Genomic DNA, 20,737 nt, shown 5'->3' with positions numbered 1-20,737 from the left:
ACTACTAAAATGGCTGCTGGTAGAGAACAATAGATGCGGGTACTCTTTGACACTGCAATGGCACAACTTATTTGATTCGGGGTGAAAAATTTACTCCGATAGACATGTGGTTCAACGTGATGATCTGAGTCAGAAGTGGAAATCGATGTATTTTGAGCTGTCGATGAGACACGGGATGATTCTACTCTGCCATCGACTTCCCAAGGAAGAACTCTCAAAGCTTCAGTGTTTGTCTCACATTTGCGCAAAAATGGTTGCTCTTTACTTCCACGATCAATGGTGCCAGATTCATTGGCAGAGGCAACCTTCAGCAACAAAGAACTAGAGGATTTATCCTCACCGTTGTATGAAACTGCAATATCAACAAGATTAATGACTGAAACCGAAAGTGGATTAAAAATATATTAAAACACAAGTCAAAGAAGTACACAACATGCCCCAGCATGACGTTTGAAATTGAATTCCAAGCATAAACTATACTCCACGCAATCTAATGCATGAAATCCTAAAGATTTTCTATTACAGCCTGCATAAAAATCCAGATATTAATCTCCCACAACATTTGTGAGGCATATTTCAAATTGTAAGTAACCAGCGGCCAAATGGATTGCAATTATTTTAACCAATAAAATTTAGTTAACAACTGCTATGCAATCTATACAAATTCATAAGATACTTCCCTACCACACCAAGCAAATAATTTACACATGGTATAATATACAGCTTTCAACCCAGCAAAAGAAGCAAACTGTAGCTACTAAGGAACATCATAAACATTAAACTCATTGATTCATAGTCCATCCAGAAGTGGCCCCACCAAACACAGTTTCACTACCTCAGTGATTCAACCTTCATTTGATTCACAAGCTATTAGTGCGATGATTATATAATATAAGCACTTGTTTTTTGGCTCCATGTGGGATTTGCACCCGTACAAACACAAAATTTACTTGGTTTTTCAACCAATACCGTCATTTTTTGGGTCATGGTTTCTGCTCTTAGATTTAGTGTCTTAAAAGGTCTAAGTAATCCTGTTGTTTCTTATTCTCCTTTTGACCAAAGGAAACTAGCTATAAGGCCATAAGAAAGTACTAGAAACATTAGCATCTAAATTCCAAAATTCTTGCAAACCATGCGAATATCAGCGAACAAGTTCAAATTTGAAAGTACGGGAACTGTTGAACTTTGAAACCACCTGTTACGTCCAGGGCATGTCTCAAAATATAGACTTTGCTGCGACAACACAAAGGCTTGCAGTTTAGTTGCAAAGTCGGTGCAATAAGTTGCTCAATTTAGGATTGCCAAGCATTCAAGCAGTTTTCAACTAGAAAAATCATGATTTTAGTAAAAGCAAACTAAAGTCCTCCATATTATTAGCATTTGTGTGTTGGAATATAGAATGCTCCCTTATTAAGAATTTCATTGAATTGACCATGGGTTCACCACCAACTCTTCTAAAATGGAAATCACAATTGCACAATAACTTGGTTTCTCTTAACCAGTTTGGCAAGTGTTCATGACCCATCAAAATTATAACTAAAATAATCCCCTGCGAAGCTGAAAAACAAAAAATAAAAAATAAAATCACAAATTCTAAACCATTTTTGGCCACAACTTACTTTAGGCCTCAAATAATTACTATAAAAATCATATAGTTGATTTAGATCATCTCCAATCCTTCATCAGATTAAATTTGATGAAAAATCGATGAAAATAGTACTCAAACTGTTTCATCAGTTTGGTAAGTGATACTTTTTTTCATCAAATAAAGAGAACGTTTATTGTTTCATCAAATTTGTAGGCAAGTGTTGGTTCCTAGACAACCAATTTTGAGATGAATTTATTGAAAATTTACTTTAGCCGGATGACCAACTGGTCGAAAGGCCAGATTTTTACTCAAATTTAATGAAATATGGGATGAATGATTAGAGATGTTTTTACATAAGCAACTATTCTTCTTTCTCTTTGCAACATATTAATTATCACAAGGACATCAATTTTATGCAACAAATCCATAGAAGAAAAAAAAAAAGGATCATTTTTTTTCGTTTTAGTTAAAAATTAAGCTAACAATCTGATAATTAGACATATATAAATATATATACATAGAGAGAGAGAGAGAGAGAGAGAGAGAGAGGGAGGGAATACTGATGGATTGATGTGGCGAAAGATTTGAATGATGAGATTGAGAGGGCGAAGATGATGAACAAGGCAGGGTTTGGAAATGACAAGCGATCCGAGCCTCTATCCGCAATGCGACGTCGTCATCCCCGCAATGTAGTTTGAGAACGAATACACACGCACACAAGCTTATGATCATTTATTTGTTAAAAAATTTAAGATTTATAATATTTTTCATCAAATTATGGTTATCATGTTTTTAAATAAATAATCACAATTTGTCAGGTTTGTATAATATTTTTGTAAATTTTTGTCTCTTTGGCTTCGTTTGGAAAGTGGGTTGGTTTTTTGGGTTTTTAATTTTTTTGATTATTTTAGTCTGGGGTTAAAAACCTGGTTTGGAAAGGACTTTTGGTCTTTTTAGATTTTTTTGTGAGAGAAAGAATGCAATGATTATAAGTTGAATGAGATATTTTGTCTTATTGAGCTAAAAAGTCTATTTTATTTTTTGTGACTATTTTAACTAAAAAAGTCACAAAACCCACTTCCCAAACATAGGCCTTTGTATATTTTTATTTATTGCAGTGATAAATGGATCAAACAATTTAAATTCCACTTTTATTCAATTTATTAAAAGTTCATGTGTAATTAAACTTGAATATATTGTTAGAATTCATTAAAAATTGTAAATTAAATTTAAATAGTTAATAATTCGTTCAACTTAATTAGACTGTCTTAACATTAAATACAAATACCAAATTACTTGAGGTGGACTCGAAAAAAAATTATTTGAGATTAATTTAAAAGTGTAATAAATAAAACTTAAATTTTTTTAAAACTTTGTAAGTTGTCGAACCAAGCTGCTAGTTTACCACCCCCAAATATTGAATTTATAATTAGTTGGGCTCAGCTTTTTAAACGATATGTTTGTAAGTGAACCCGCAAAACTAATTGGACCTCATCCCAAGCCCAAATAATAAGGTAGGCCCTCATCTCAAGTCTAATAGTAAGGTAGGCCCAAAAAAAGCTCCAAATGAGTCTGGCGCCTTAGACCACTCAGCCCTCCTGACACCTCTATGCTCTCTCTTCCTACTTTTAAATTTGGGCGTCTGACCCAAAGGTCCAAGCCCAACATATCATACCCCATTTAGACCCAAAACAAATTTAATACTTCATTAAGTCCTTAAATTAACAATAAGACGAAAATACCCACAATATATCATCCAATTTACACGCGCGCAACCATCTCCCACGTCCCCATCATCTCAGTCCGATCAGTACACTGTCACGTCTCCGCCGCTCGAAATCGACTCCTCAGTCCTCCATCTCTCTTCCGTTCAACTCCATTCCCTCTGAAACCCTAACCCTAACCAGAAAACGTAACCGTTCATCTTCATCACCCACAATCATCTCAGTCTGATCAGTACACTGTTACATCTCCGCTGCTCGAAATCGTATTCTCAATCCTCCATCTTTCCTCCATTCGACTCCATTCCCTCTGAAACCCTACCCTAACCACAAAACCAAACCGTTCATCTTCAACACAACACCAAGCCGTTCATATTCTCCAATCGGCGACTCTCAACAACACAAAGAACCATCACCACTCTGAAGAGATTTCATAGTTCCTGACTTCCGATTCACAAAAATGGGGAAAAAAGTAACATCTCTCTTCACCTATTCATTATTTTTCATTCACATTTGAACATCATTCTTTCATATTTCGTATATACACATTTTACATTCTTCCAAATGTATAAACCCTCTTTTATATATAGTCCCCTGTTTTTCAACATTCTAAACACTGTTTTTACACATAAATCCCTGTTTTTACACATTCAACACCTTATTCTTATTCTTATTGTTCAATATTGGCTTCTCTTATTCTTATTTTTGAATTTTTAATCTTCTTGTTGTTATTGTTGCTTTTTACAAAATACAATGGGCTGTTCCTATTGTTCATACTGTTTCCTTATAAAAACTGCAACATCATAGTGTTTCATTTCATCACTATACAAGTAACATATCTAAATTTATTCAAACTGCAAAATTACGCAGTTTAACCACTACTCAAAACAAATAGCTAACTTATTATAAAGTGCAAATCAAACTGTCAAATTATACAGTTTCGTAACTGTTACCAACAAAATACATATAACTTCATATTAAACTGCATATAAAACTTCAAAATTATACAGTTTTGTCACTATATTACTCATACCCTGCTGTCACTTTCATTTTTTCAGAAATAGCTGATATTGGAAGAAACAGGAAGAAACAAACCCATATGCCCACAAATCCAATCAGGGATTTAACCATCTCCCATTTTGAAAGTCCATCTCCTGTATCCACTAAAATGCCACCACCATCTCCCCATCCACAAAAAACCAAACCACCACACTCAAAAACAACCAAACCCAACAGACCCCACCAAAAAACCCACAAAATAACCACACCACCTACAAGAAAAAGCCCAAGAACTACACCACAGACCCCACCCACCCAACAAATACCAACCACACCTCCAACCACAACAAAAACAAACAAAAGAAAGCCAACAAAAAACCAAGAAGCTCCTCCAACCAAAAAAGAAAGCTCCAAGAAAGCCAATCAACTCCCAAAACAAAAATCAAGGCATCAAAAGAAAAAAAAGCAGCAGTCCCTGCAAAGAGAGTCCAACAATTTAATTATCGTTCCAACATCGGAACGGTAATCAAACTGTTGAAGGGGGTCAAATTCACAAAAGCCCAACAGACAGAGCTGCAAAAAATCCCTTTTTGGCCCCTTATAAATGCTCTCTCCTCAACACAACTGAAGGCCTCTTGGTGCAGATGCTACAATTCCATTGTAGCAGAAATGACAACACTCTACAACAAAAGAAAAAGATCATTTGTACTTGGCAAAAAGGAAATGAAACTCAGAAGCAGTGATGTCAAGCTCATTTTTGGTATCGACTGTGGAGAAGACAGTATCACCACCAAATCCTATGCAAGACCAAAGGATTTTCAGCTTCCATTTTACAAACGAAGATGCAAATCAGTCAAGAGATTGGATGGCAAGTCTTTGACCAAAATGTTTCAACAAACAAAAAAAGGAAAATCAACCAATGATCGTCAAGATCTTGCAAGGGTAATCACCCTTTACTTGTGCTTGAAACTTCTCATGCCCACAACAGGCCATACACTCAGTTGGAGTTTCCTCAACTATGTTGACAATCTCAACAACATCAAGAAGTACAATTGGGTTGAGGCAATAAAAGACACACTGATGAATTCAATGGCAAATGCAAACAACAACCCAAGGCACGTCACTGGATGCGTCATGTTACTCTTGGTAAACACATTACTCAACTACTTTCCACAAAAATATCAGACATCCACCTATTTCTAACTATCTAACATATTTCAACTTCTTTTTTTTTTTTTTTTTACAGTACTGGTACTGTGAGTACAGTAAACTCCTCCGACCATCCAACAAAGAAGGCTTCCCAAGGTTTATGAAATGGAACCTTGGCAAAATGTACTCAAAGTGGAAACACATCAGCCTTGCTCACTTTGAAAAGGTATTCAAACTCTTCTATACTATCATAGCACAAATCTATTCAACACTCCTTTCATATTCATTGTAGTACAAATCATATTATGAAACTGTGAAAATTTTCAGTTTCAAAGCACACACTTCTTTAACATCACTCATGTTATGAAACTGTAACATTTTTCAGTTTCAAAAAACATATTTCGACACTTAACCCACATTACTCACAGTACAACTCATCTTATGAAACTGACCAAATTTACAGTATTACTGATATATGCCACATTGTTCCAATGCAGGTTAACCAAAGTGCTTTAACCCCAACTGAACAAGAAATACAGTTATTGCATATCAATCAAAGCACATCAACAGACTCTTCAGCAAAGAAACAAGACCACAAAAAGGACAATAAGCAAAAAAAGAAAACAAAAGTAACAAAAAAAAGAAGACTTCTAGACAGTGATGAGGATGACTTTCTCAAAGAAGAACATCATTCAGAATCAGAATCACAATCAGAACAAGAAGAACAACAAAAAAAAAAAAAAGAAAAGAAAGCAAAAACCACAAGAAGAACCAGAAAGTGATGAACAAGAAGAAAAGAGTGATGATGAAAAAAATCAAGTGACTGATGAAGAAAAAACTGATGAAGAAGAAACTGAAGAAGAAGAAGAAACTGAAACTGAAGAAGAAACTGAAGAAGAAGAAGAAGAAGAAGAAGAAGAAGAACAACAACAACAACAACAACAAGAAAAAGAAGAACAACTTGATGAACAACAAGACAATGACAAAGCAGAAGAAAGACAACAAATAAAAGGTGATCAACAAGAAGACCTTGATGAAGAAGAAGACCAACAACAAGAACAAGAAGAACAACAAACAAACCAACAAGAAGAAGTCAATGAATAAGAACTGACAAACCAACAAGAAGAACTGCAAGAGAAATCTGACATATTTCATGCGCAAGGTAAACTATTGTCTAATACTAAAGCATACTGCAAAATTTCATTAAACTAACCAAAACACAATCCAACATTTTTATAGGTCATGACCAACCACAAACACCAACCAAAGAGGACGACAAGGACAAGCTCATATCAGCCATGAGAGCACAAATGCAAGAAATGGAACAAAAATTCATGGCTGAATTGCGTAAAAAAGAAGATCAATTGAAGGAAATGTCCACCAAAAAAACTGGCAGTCCCCAACAAAGATCCATGGTCAAGAGAATCAAACAAAAATCAAGAAAACAAGCACATGACCCAGATTTTGAATACCAACCAATGACCAAACCCAAAGAAGATGCAAGAAACAAGACACAAACTGCTGCTGATGTACCCAAACCAACACAGGGTACCGATGAAGAAAAAGAGAAGAAGAATGACAACAAAAAAGAGGGTGCTCATGAAGCAAAACAACAGCAGAAAGAAAAGATGCAAGAACATATTGGCCAAGAGAAAGCAGTTGCTGCTGAAACAAACCCAAAAGAGCATGCCAATCAAAAGAAGACAAAACTTCAAGTATTGGAAAGTGATGATGATTTCCAGGAAGAATCAATCCCAAACAAGCCACTCGCCATTTCATGCCGCAAAACAAACAAGGTTTGGCATAGCCTATCCAAAAAAGACCAAGACCAAATTCAACTCATCAACAACACACAATCAAGTGCTTGTGTCTGGTCTGGCAGCGAAGATGAAAACTGCGTATACTTTTCAGATATATGCAGATTGACCAACAGGGAACCCTTATATGGGAATGTAGGTCTCCAACTACACAATTTTACAGTTTCTGTACATATTCAATAACCTATTCCACAAACCTAACACATTCTCATATATAACATGTTTCAGGTCATTGATGCCTTCTCACAGAAGCAATTGGCACTCCAGCCAACCATTGAAGAATTTGAGAAAAACGATCTAGTCTTTGCAAGCAATCCATATGCAGGAAGATCTTACGTTTTCTCAACACTCATCAATGTAAGCAAAACTTAACATACCTTACAACTGCAAAATTTTCTACTTTCTCAACATGTATTACTACATAGTTTTATAACATATTTCAAACATATATATAACTTACAGACTCCACTACAAAACCAAGATCAAGCACTGAGAGAAAAACTGATGGACAACCATTTTCCAGAAGCAATGAAAAACAGATATATCCATTTCCCAATCAACCACGACAACCATTGGACAATTGTGGTCTTTGACAATGCTGATGGAATATGGAGACACTATGACTCTTTGAGACCAGCAAAAGATTGCCACAACAAGTACTTTGAAATTGCAAAGCAAATTGTAAGTTAAAATGAAATATCATACTTAGTTCCATTCCTTTACAAACATCTCAACTCATCACTATAACTAACAAAAACACCCACTAACTATTTTGTAGCAACAACATCAACTAAGATGGAATAAAGCATTACTCAGCAAACAGGGAAACATCTAGGGGAAACAGGTGGTAGTTATAGATTGGTAACTAAGGAGGTTTAGGTGTGTTTTTATTTATTTATTTTTGTAATGATTGGTGAATCTATTTAGGTATACCTTTCCAAGAACTAGGGGATTTGGTATTCAACTGGAATTTCTTGCCTTTGATGCAAGTGAGGTCCTAAGGCCTTTTGTTTGCACTTGGTGGTTAGTTCCTTAGTAGGCTTCAAGAATCAGTTTCTAGCTGATTTGAAAATCTCCATCTTTTCTATGGAAGCAATTTTGGGGCACTGGGAGGAGGCTTGGAAGAGGGTTTTAGATAGAAACAACAGTTTCGGAGCAAGAGAGATATTGAGAGTGTGAAAAAGAGCAGTGCTATATATAGACTTATATAAACAGTCAACATGGAGATCGAGTAGGAGAAAGAAAACTAGTAGAAACCAGTGAAGAAGAGAAGTTGAAGGGGAAAGGGAGGCAACCAAAGAAGTTGTCTATTTGACACCCAAGAAGGAGGGAAATGCACTAGAGTATTTGGTTAGGATCTAACTTCTGGTATTCTAGAGGACTTAAATCTACCCATCTAAATTAATGAATAAAAACTGAGTTTGATCAAGTTTTTTATTTACTAGAGTTTGATATAGTATGAAATTTGGAAATTATGTACCCTCAACTTTTAGAATAATCACAATTTGATGGAGCAAAAGAAAGAGGTGATTTGAAAAGGTGAACACATTTGGTGAATGATGAAAGTAGGGTTGAAATCTCATGTGGTGGAATGCTTCTATTCATGGAACAAGTGACAGGCCACATATAGAAAGCTTTCAATTGCCTTTAAGTTACGTGAGGAAAGAGGCCATTAAGTGGAGATGAAGAACAGATAGAGGAAAAATTAGAATGAGAAGAGCAGTATAAAATAGAAAAGGGGTAGTCTTCAAATGTTGTTTGCAACTTCAACCAACCTCCGTTCTTTACTTTTTACTTTTGTTTTTAATTTTAATTGTCATTTTTTATCCTCCGAATAAAAGGTGAAGCTTACTATATAAAGGAAAAAATAAAAACTGGGAAGAGCTGATTTGCTCTTCCCTTTGGTTTGCTAGGCTATTTGCTCTTCCCAGTTTTTATGGTGGGGTAGCCTCTCTCTCTCTCTCTCTAGGGACATGATTCCTTTGTATTCATATCCTTACTGGTATAGGAGGCATCCACATCTACTTAAATTGTTGCATGCTAGGCACATACCAACTTGCATTGTCGCCTTTTGTTTAGTTGGGTATTCTCTAATGTTGCTTGTATATTCTTTTGATGTGATGAGTGACCCCATTGGCATAAGTGATCACATGCTAGGTTACATGGAAACTTTAAGTGTTGTTAGTGTGAGGGCACTTGCGGTGATGTAGAAACTTAGGGAACAATAATCAGGATCTTCGGATCTTTTAGGAAACAACAACCAAAGCAGGGTGCCTACGTTGTACACTTAAAGTATACATTATATTTATACCCCTATATCTCTACATAGAATTATTTAAACACTCGATGAGTAATATAGAATCATTCCCTCCTAACAATGAATAGGACTCTCATCCTCAAATTCTATTTCCTGTATATCCCATTCCCCACAGAGCATATCTTTTGTTGAACTTGTTTTACAACAGTGTGAAACAGTAGTATTATGAGGATAAATAAACGAATCACATTAGTTATAAGAAGTGGGGTAGGTTGGTTGCAGAAGGAATTAATAATTAAACTTAAAATCTTATTTTGATATGCCCATGTACATTGAGAGATGAATGGAATATTTTGACGCAGTGCCCTTTTGATACCACCAGGAACCAAAAACTCTAAGAATCCAAAAAATAATGAAAATTTGAATCTATGTCTAATAGGTCTCCAACCAAAGAAAAAGTATTTTGGTTGGAGAGAAATCAACGGACGTTTCTCGAGATTACTCATTCGGTGTCTTGGCTTGAGAATTGATTGTTGCTTACTTTATGCACTTGGTTAGAGTCACAGGCCGACCCGGATATATTTGTTTTCACAGATTTTTTGGATAATGTTATTGGTTAGAAGTTCTAGGTTCATTGTATTCTTTGCATCTTTTTGATGCTTTTCTAATAAATTTAACTACTTATAAAAAAAAAAAAAGAAGTATTTTGTTTTGGCTTTAAGTAGGCAAGGAAAATGATTGCTACACTTCAAATGTGAAGAATCTTTCTGGAGAAAAGTGATGGTCATTTCAAGGTTTGAAAATGTTTGAGAGATAAATGCAAAGGTTAAACCACAAGCTTGAAAATGAGAAATGATTTAGGGTACAACATATAGTAGCAACAGGTACAATACCATTATACAAGCCTCCTCTTCCTCCAAAACCCTGCTCTGCGACTCTGAACGAAGTGGATTCTAAAGCAGATCTCTCGCTCCATATGAACATTGCAGACCAGAGAGAGAAGTACACAACTTGTTCTTCGTAGCAATTCAATCTCTTCAAAACCCTTACAATTGAAGAGAGAGAGTGAGAGAGTGAGAGAGAGAATGGCGTTCAAGTCGAAGGAGATGATGAAAAAGATAATGAAGAAGATAGGGGGAGAGAAGAACTTGGGTCCTGGGGTGAAGGAATCACTCAAGAAATGCGTACCTGACTCCAAGGTCGTCATGGGCAAGGCCCATCGCGGCATCTTCGCCGGCCGCCACATCCAGTTCGGTAACCGTGTCAGCGAAGACGGTGGCAACAAGTCCGTACTCTCTCTCTCTCTCTCTCTCTCTCTCTACATATATATGTATATCTATATATGTGCATTTATGAATGTGGATGTGGTTGCACCTGTTTGAAGGTTTGTAATTTGGTGGGTTTTTGGTTTTTATAATTATTGGTAATCTTTCATGGCATATCTTTATCTCTATATATACAAGGTTTAGGTGGTAGTTATAGATTGGTAACTAAGGAGGTTTAGGTGTGTTTTTATTTATTTATTTTTGTAATGATTGGTGAATCTATTTAGGTATACCTTTCCAAGATCTAGGAGATTTGGTATTCAACAGGAATTTCTTGCCTTTGATGCAAGTAAGGTCCTGAGGCCTTTTGTTTGCACTTGGTGGTTAGTTCCTTAGTAGGCTTCAAGAATCAGTTTCTAGCTGATTTGAAAATCTCCATCTTTTCTATGGAAGCAATTTTGGGGCACTGGGAGGAGGCTTGGTAGAGGGTTTTAGATAGAAAGAACAGTTTCGGAGCAAGAGAGATATTGAGAGTGTGAAAAAGAGCAGTGCTATATATAGACTTATATAAACAGTCAACATGGAGATCGAGTAGGAGAAAGAGAACTAATAGAAACCAGTAAAGAAGAGAAGTTGAAGGGGAAAGGGAGGCAACCAAAGAAGTTGTCTATTTGACACCCAAGAAGGAGGGAAATGCACTAGAGTATTTGGTTAGGCTCTAACTTTTGGTATTCTAGAGGACTTAAATCTACCCATCTAAATTAATGAATGAAAACTGAGTTTGATCAAGTTTTTTATTTACTAGAGTTTGATATAGCATGAAATTTGGAAATTATGTACCCCCAACTTTTAGAATAATCACAATTTGATGGAGCAAAAGAAAGAGGTGATTTGAAAAGGTGAACACATTTGGTGAATGATGAAAGTAGGGTTGAAATCTCATGCGGTGGAATGCTTCTGTTCATGTAACAAGTGACAGGCCACATATAGAAAGCTTTCAATTGCCTTTAAGTTACGTGAGGAAAGAGGCCATTAAGTGGAGATGAAGAACAGATAGAGGAAAAATTAGAATGAGAAGAGCAGTATAAAATAGAAAAGGGGTAGTCATCAAATGTTGTTTGCAACTTCAACCAACCTCTATTCTTTACTTTTTACTTTTGTTTTTAATTTTAATTGTCATTTTTTATCCTCCGAATAAAAGGTGAAGCTTACTATATAAAGGAAAAAATAAAAACTGGGAAGAGCTGCTTTGCTCTTCCCTTTGGTTTGTTAGGTTATTTGCTTTTCCCAGTTTTTATGGTGGGGTAGCCTCTCTCTCTCTCTTTCTCTCTCTAGGGACATGATTCCTTTGTAGTCATATCCTTATTGGTATAGGAGGCATCCACATCTACTTAAATTGTTGCATGCTAGGCACATACCAACTTGCATTGTCGCCTTTTGTTTAGTTGGGTATTCTCTAATGTTGCTTGTATATTCTTTTGATGTGATGAGTGACCCCATTGGCATAAGTGATCACATGCTAGGTTACATGGAAACTTTAAGTGTTGTTAGTGTGAGGGCACTTGTGGTGATGTAGAAACTTAGGGAACAATAATCAGGATCTTCGGATCTTTTAGGAAACAACAACCAAAGCAGGGTGCCTACGTTGTACACTTAAAGTATACATTATATTTATACCCCTATATCTCTACATAGAATTATTTAAACACTCGATGAGTAATATAGAATCATTCTCTCCTAACAATGAATAGGACTCTCATCCTCAAATTCTATTTCCTGTATATCCCATTCCCCACAGAGCATATCTTTTGTTGAACTTGTTTTACAACAGTGTGAAACAGTAGTATTATGAGGATAAATAAACGAATCACATTAGTTATAAGAAGTGGGGTAGGTTGGTTGCAGAAGGAATTAATAATTAAACTTAAAATCTTATTTTGATATGCCTACGTACATTGAGAGATGAATGGAATATTTTGACGCAGTGCCCTTTTGATACCACCAGGAACCAAAAACTCTAAGAATCCAAAAAATAATGAAAATTTGAATCTATGTCTAATAGGTCTCCAACCAAAGAAAAAGTATTTTGGTTGGAGAGAAATCAATGGACGTTTCTCGAGATTACTCATTTGGTGTCTTGGCTTGAGAATTGATTGTTGCTTACTTGATGCACTTGGTTGGAGTCACAGGCCAACCCGGATATATTTGTTTTCACAGATTTTTTGGATAATGTTATTGGTTAGAAGTTCTAGGTTCATTGTATTCTTTGCATCTTTTTGATGCTTTTCTAATAAATTTAACTACTTATAAAAAAAAAAAAGAAGTATTTTGTTTTGGCTTTAAGTAGGCAAGGAAAATGATTGCTACACTTCAAATGTGAAGAATCTTTCTGGAGAAAAGTGATGGTCATTTCAAGGTTTGAAAATGTTTGAGAGATAAATGCAAAGGTTAAACCACAAGCTTGAAAATGAGAAATGATTTAGGGTACAACATATAGTAGCAACAGGTACAATACCATTATACAAGCCTCCTCTTCCTCCAAAACCCTGCTCTGCGACTCTGAACGAAGTGGATTCTAAAGCAGATCTCTCGCTCCATATGAACATTGCAGACCAGAGAGAGAAGTACACAACTTGTTCTTCGTAGCAATTCAATCTCTTCAAAACCCTTACAATTGAAGAGAGAGAGAGAGTGAGAGAGAGAATGGCGTTCAGGTCGAAGGAGATGATGAAAAAGATAATGAAGAAGATAGGGAGAGAAGAACTTGGGTCCTGGGGTGAAGGAATCACTCAAGAAATGCGTACCTGACTCCAAGGTCGTCATGGGCAGGGCCCATCGCGGCATCTTCGCCGGCCGCCACATCCAGTTCGGTAACCGCGTCGGCGAAGACGGTGGCAACAAGTCCGTACTCTCTCTCTCTCTCTCTCTCTCTCTCTACATATATATGTATATCTATATATGTGCATTTATGAATGTGGATGTGGTTGCACCTGTTTGAAGGTTTGTAATTTGGTGGGTTTTTGGTTTTTATAATTATTGGTAATCTTTCATGGCATATCTTTATCTCTATATATACAAGGTTTAGGTGGTAGTTATAGATTGGTAACTAAGGAGGTTTAGGTGTGTTTTTATTTATTTATTTATTTATTTATTTTTGTAATGATTGGTGAATCTATTTAGGTATACCTTTCCAAGATCTAGGGGATTTGGTATTCAACTGGAATTTCTTGCCTTTGATGCAAGTGAGGTCCTGAGGCCTTTTGTTTTCACTTGGTGGTTAGTTCCTTAGTAGGCTTCAAGAATCAGTTTCTAGCTGATTTGAAAATCTCCATCTTTTCTATGGAAGCAATTTTGGGGCACGGTGAGGAGGCTTGGTAGAGGGTTTTAGATAGAAAGAACAGTTTCGGAGCAAGAGAGATATTGAGAGTGTGAAAAAGAGCAGTGCTATATATAGACTTATATAAACAGTCAACATGGAGATCGAGTAGGAGAAAGAGAACTAGTAGAAACCAGTGAAGAAGAGAAGTTGAAGGGGAAAGGGAGGCAACCAAAGAGGTTGTCTATTTGACACCCAAGAAGGAGGGAAATGCACTAGAGTATTTGGTTAGGCTCTAACTTCTGGTATTCTAGAGGACTTAAATCTACCCATCTAAATTAATGAATGAAAACGGAGTTTGATCAAGCTTTTTATTTACTAGAGTTTGATATAGTATGAAATTTGGAAATTATGTACCCTCAACTTTTAGAATAATCACAATTTGATGGAGCAAAAGAAAGAGGTGATTTGAAAAGGTGAACGCATTTGATGAATGATGAAAGTAGGGTTGAAATCTCATGTGGTGGAATGCTTCTGTTCATGGAACAAGTGACAGGCCACATATAGAAAGCTTTCAATTGCCTTTAAGTTACGTGAGGAAAGAGGCCATTAAGTGGAGATGAAGAACAGATAGAGGAAAAATTAGAATGAGAAGAGCAGTATAAAATAGAAAAGGGGTAGTCTTCAAATGTTGTTTGCAACTTCAACCAACCTCCGTTCTTTACTTTTTACTTTTGTTTTTAATTTTAATTGTCATTTTTTATCCTCCGAATAAAAGGTGAAGCTTACTATATAAAGGAAAAAATAAAAACTGGGAAGAGCTGATTTGCTCTTCCCTTTGGTTTGCTAGGCTATTTGCTCTTCCCAGTTTTTATGGTGGGGTAGCCTCTCTCTCTCTCTCTCTAGGGACATGATTCCTTTGTATTCATATCCTTACTGGTATAGGAGGCATCCACATCTACTTAAATTGTTGCATGCTAGGCACATACCAACTTGCATTGTCGCCTTTTGTTTAGTTGGGTATTCTCTAATGTTGCTTGTATATTCTTTTGATGTGATGAGTGACCCCATTGGCATAAGTGATCACATGCTAGGTTACATGGAAACTTTAAGTGTTGTTAGTGTGAGGGCACTTGCGGTGATGTAGAAACTTAGGGAACAATAATCAGGATCTTCGGATCTTTTAGGAAACAACAACCAAAGCAGGGTGCCTACGTTGTACACTTAAAGTATACATTATATTTATACCCCTATATCTCTACATAGAATTATTTAAACACTCGATGAGTAATATAGAATCATTCCCTCCTAACAATGAATAGGACTCTCATCCTCAAATTCTATTTCCTGTATATCCCATTCCCCACAGAGCATATCTTTTGTTGAACTTGTTTTACAACAATGTGAAACAGTAGTATTATGAGGATAAATAAACGAATCACATTAGTTATAAGAAGTGGGGTAGGTTGGTTGCAGAAGGAATTAATAATTAAACTTAAAATCTTATTTTGATATGCCCATGTACATGAGGGATGAATGGAATATTTTGACGCAGTGCCCTTTTGATACCACCAGGAACCAAAAACTCTAAGAATCCAAAAAATAATGAAAATTTGAATCTATGTCTAATAGGTCTCCAACCAAAGAAAAAGTATTTTGGTTGGAGAGGAATCGACGGACGTTTCTCGAGATTACTCATTCGGTGTCTTGGCTTGAGAATTGATTGTTGCTTACTTTATGCACTTGGTTGGAGTCACAGGCCGACCCGAATATATTTGTTTTCATATATTTTTTGGATAACGTTATTGGTTAGAAGTTCGAGGTTCATTGTATTCCTTGCATCTTTTTTATGCTTTTCTAATAAATTTAACTACTTATAAAAAAAAAAAAAATATTTTGTTTTGGCTTTAAGTAGGCAAGGAAAATGATTGCTACACTTCAAATGTGAAGAATCTTTCTGGAGAAAAGTGATGGTCCTTTCAAGGTTTGAAAATGTTTGAGAGATAAATCTACCCTAAACTTTTTCATTGTACTTGTCGCCTTCTTCTCCTCTGTTTAAATGAAAAAATACCGATAATTCTTGTTTCCTCCTATCACTAAATACAATTGCTTTTAAAATCTTGGATTTGGATTTGAGTTGTAGATTTTATTTGCTTGCTTCGATTACCATTCAAAACCATCCAAGAGTTTAGTAAAATCAAACATTTTGTGTGAACATATTTTATAATGCATTGTTTGGATGCTAAAAATTGGTCTATTGAATTTGGATATGGATTGGAGTATGATTTACATTTCTGTAGGTGCAGCTATGCAGTCAAAGGGAATGTGCCTAAACCGACCCCTTTCTTATTATTGTTTTTCCCAAATGTTTTTTGGGAACTATGACAATCCTTTGCTTGTGGGGATAGTATAGATATATTGAAACATCTATTATGCATGTATCGTTTTACTACTGACAGTGAAAACAGGCATTAATAGAGCATTTATTCAGTTCTATAAAGAATCCAACGAACATTTGTGTATGTATTCGTATGTACATATATATATATATATATATATACATATATGGGTTTTAGGGCTAGGCATGGGGTTTTTTTTTATTTTTTTATTTACGATGCATAAGATCACATGCATGCATAGTGTATATACATACATTTGTATATGAATAGTGATAGACAGGACAAGAAGCACTAGATTTTCTAGTGTCTGGACCAAAGTTCTGAAAGGCAATTGCGGTCGACGTAACGGTGGCGGTGGCGTGGTTGCGGTTACGGGATGTAAAGGTCATAGCGTAACGGTTGCGGTAACCGGAACCGTGAATTTTTTTATATTTCCCACAATTTGAAAAAAACTTACCGTTACGCATATTTTTTTTCCATGATCATATTTATTTTATTGGCTTTAAAATAAATATTGATCAATTTTTGTAAATTTTTAAGTATGATCCAATATATTTCATATTTTTAAATCACTATAAACTGAGTTTTTTACATTTAATTTTAATAATTAATGACTTCATATTATACAAAAAATCAATCACTAACTATTATATATAAGATAAACAACGACAAAAGTAAGAGAATAAATAAAAACCTATATATATATATACATATTTTAACCAAGCCAAATAGATAATGACCACACTTATTATTATTATTATTATTTTCAAACAATATATAGATAAACACACACAAACAAAATGGTTGAGTGATAGCAGCAGATAAAATAGCATAAGTCTTACAGTTTAAACAAATTAATAACATGCTTTTCATTTTCCCTCTTCTTTCTCTATCTCTTGCCCCTCCATCTTCTTTCTTTATCTTCTCTCTTCTCTCTATCCCTCTTCCCCCATTTTTAATCTTTTTTTTGTGTGTTTTTTTCGAAAGAAACAGTTCGGAACCGTTACGTAACCGTGCGTAACAGGCTGTTACGGCACCGTTACGACCGCTATGGCCGACACATCTATGAATCTCAATCACGCTGCAAAAGCGGCCGTAACGGGTGGCGGTAACCACCACAACCGTTACGTAACAACGTAACGGTTGCAGTCGCTTTTTAAAACCTTGCTCTGGACAATTCACAACATGTGTATGTGTATTGGAAGGAATTTTATACTGGCAACCTGGATTTGAATATCTACCCCAAAATTGCTTTCCTTGGTGCCCACATATATTCAATTCATGGATCTAGAATTGGTGATCATCCATCATCTTTTTGTTTGTTGGATAGATAGTTCTCTTTCGAATATTTTAATTAGAGAAAAAAAAAAGAAGAAGAAGAAGAAATCAAGAGTTCCCTTGAATAGCTCTCTACTAATAATGAAATTAGTAATGTTGGAACTATCGAAGTTTTTTTTTTTTTTTTTGTGAAATTCCATTTTTAATATTCTTTAAACCCAGTAAAGAGATCAAATCCTTTGCCACTAGTTGACTTGTGTGAATAAAATGGACTTTTAGCTGTCCTTTCAAACACCTGCTGCTCCCACTTGCTCAGAATTCCCGTGGGTGCTTTCTGCCCAATTTGACTTTGCATAATTTATGTGAGGGTGTAGCAATTCATGAAGATGGAGGAAAAGATGTGACTGCCAATCTCATAAAACCAGTGCCACTAAGATTAGAAGAGCCAAATGCCTAGAAAGAAACTGAAAGTTTTCTCATGTCAGATTTCACGGACCTGCAAAAGTATTCCAAGCCATGTTTGCTCTGCTATACCAAAATAGAATCATAGATGGTACCTTCCAACTCCCATTTGCCATGAAAATTCTGGCATGCCTGTAAAGAAAGAGTATTTAACTGAGGAGATATTCTTTGGAGGAATTGAATATAAACAACATACTCCTAGAATCCATCGATTACCCATTTCATTTAAACAAGAATTAGACAAGTTACATATGATACGTAATGACTTGCACTATATGAAATCATTGCTAGTTTCTATATGCACTAGCCTCCATGGATGATACTTTTGGAAGAAACATTGTTTAGTCTCTTCATATTTTGTGAAACTTATGAGACAGCTTAGACATGTTCTCCTTGGTTATTTTTATGCTTCAAATTCTCTTGTCATTCATTGATTGAAAAAGAAAACGAGTGGATTATTCTTCTCAAGGCTTTAATGCAATGGTGGTAACAGGACAAGGAGGAACTGGAAACCAAACGTACAAGAGAAGCGACTCTTCAGTTACATCCTAGACCGACACATTCGTGTAAAGGTAACAACCCATGCCCTCCGTTGCATAGACAAGGCAGGTGGGATCGATGAGTACTTGCTGAAAACGCCATATCAAAAGATGGACACAGAGATGGGCCTCTTCTGGAAAGCCAAAATTGAGAAAATGTACGAAGAGCTTGGGGAAATGGAGGTAGTTTTCTTTTCACCCGAGGATGAAGCTAAGTTTGAAGAGGGCTTTAAAGAATTGAAACTAGCTGAGAGGGCGGCTCGTAGGGATGCAAGAAGACAGATGTATGGATGGTCGGGCAAACAGAAGCAGATCGAGCAAGGTGTTGAAGATACTGATGGGGAGGGATTGCATAGTGATGTTCCTGAGCAGCTGATTGCTAATTCTTAAGTGTGAGCTGTGTTGAAGGCCCGGTCATAGCTGTGTTGAAGCCTGTCATGTCGGGTTTATTTTTGGTTTTTGTGTTTTTTTGTTTTTTTTAGTACTGTTACTGCCTGATTTTGCAGTTTTGTAGCTCTTATACGTTTTTGTAATTTTGGAGCTGATATCCTAGTATTATGAGTCATGGTAACTTGATTGCTTTTATTTTCATCATGGATATTGGTTGAATAAGAACTACTCTGATCAAAAACAAGAAATGAAATCAGTATTTTGCTGATTTATGAAAAAAAAATTGATTGCGCTGATTTTTTTTTTTTTTTTTTTTTGGGACAAGTAAGTCATATTATAACTAAAAAAGAAAAATATATAATGAAATTCAATACACTTCTCTTATAGAGAGAACAAACATAAACAAAAACAAACTACTCCTTCAAAAGAAAAAACAAGGGTAAACTACTAATAGGTCTTAATAGTTGAGCTTAATTCCCATTAAGTTCTATTGGAAATAAGTTTTGATAAAATTGTTGTTAAAAATAATTTTTTTGTGACAATTTTTTATATGTCACTAAAAATTGACAATTAATGACTTTTTTTATGACAAATTTTTTTCATAGGATAAATAATAAGTTCACTTATTAGGATTTACACGTAAGAAACAAACTAAGTTTATAGAAGACAAACACGACAAAGGATTCAAAATTTTCCTTTAGTACTTTTCAAATAATGAAGATTTTCTAATGCCTCCCCATCTTTCCGGCCCAGGAACCCCCCTCCCCAGCCACATCACACCGCAGCAGCTGGCAGATTTTCCTCACCATACAACTATGCCGCCAGCCACAGCGTGTATGAGGGTGGTCCTGGCACAGCAGCCTCGTATGAACCGGGATATGGTGGGGCTCTCACTCAAAGCCCTGCTGCTGCCCTTCCTCAACAGTACCCATTTGCTACTCAAGACATCGGAGCTACTGGGGCTTGGGCAAGTGGATCATATGGATTGCAGGGACCGTATGCAGGACAGACGAATTATGGCGGTACGTATGATTATAGTGCTGCAGCTGGACCTGCATACCCACCATACCCCCAATAGTGTGTGGTAGGGATGAGGATAATTTATATATTCTATGCTCTGGTTTTTAGTTTTACTATTTCAAGAACTCGAGGCTGAGAATCATAGCTATTTCCTTTTCTTTCTTTCTTTTTTTTTTTTTTTTCTTTTTTTTTTTTTGGTAGAAATAATGACTTTAACCACCGTCATATAGATGGTGTTTCTCTAACATCAGATGTTTTGTGATCTTATGAAATGCTGTTGCTGGATATCTGCTATTGCTTCACTGGGTTTTGAATTGTTGGCCTTTATCTATAAATTGCATTGCTTTATTGTGCCCTGTTTGGATAATAAACAGAAACTCTATTGCAGGATCACAAGTAAACTTGAAGTTGGTGTATTTTATTGGGAAAATATAACCTGCTAGTGCTTTGAAGATTTTTTTCGTCCCTTTTGTGGAAACAGAAAATTATATAACATTATGTAGTATCAGCGTTTACAGATTAGCTAGCTCACGGACT

At 35.8% G+C, this 20,737-nt stretch overlaps 1 protein-coding gene across 2 annotated transcripts in view; it reads left to right on the top strand.

The window, feature by feature from the left end:
- Positions 1-19,381, top strand: part of LOC114306760 (uncharacterized) — a 34,144-nt gene extending 14,763 nt beyond the window's left edge. The window contains exons 3-4 of one of the 2 annotated variants that reach the window (XM_082903473.1): positions 10,416-10,816; positions 18,745-19,381. In XM_082903473.1, coding sequence (XP_082759599.1) covers positions 10,617-10,816; positions 18,745-19,180 — 636 coding nt within the window. In that variant the 5' untranslated portion in view covers positions 10,416-10,616 and the 3' untranslated portion in view covers positions 19,181-19,381. Of the gene's footprint in view, positions 1-10,415; positions 10,817-13,288; positions 13,698-18,744 lie in introns of those variants that run through there. The other variant, XM_082903474.1, reaches the window with a different exon arrangement.
- The last annotated feature ends 1,356 nt before the right edge of the window (positions 19,382-20,737 follow it).

The sequence above is a fragment of the Camellia sinensis genome, chromosome 13, assembly GCF_055761805.1.
Source record: "Camellia sinensis isolate YWXY chromosome 13, ASM5576180v1, whole genome shotgun sequence".
NCBI lineage: Eukaryota > Viridiplantae > Streptophyta > Magnoliopsida > Ericales > Theaceae > Camellia > Camellia sinensis.
The sequence above is the reverse complement of the archived record's forward strand: the minus strand, read 5'-3'. Positions and strand labels throughout refer to the sequence as shown.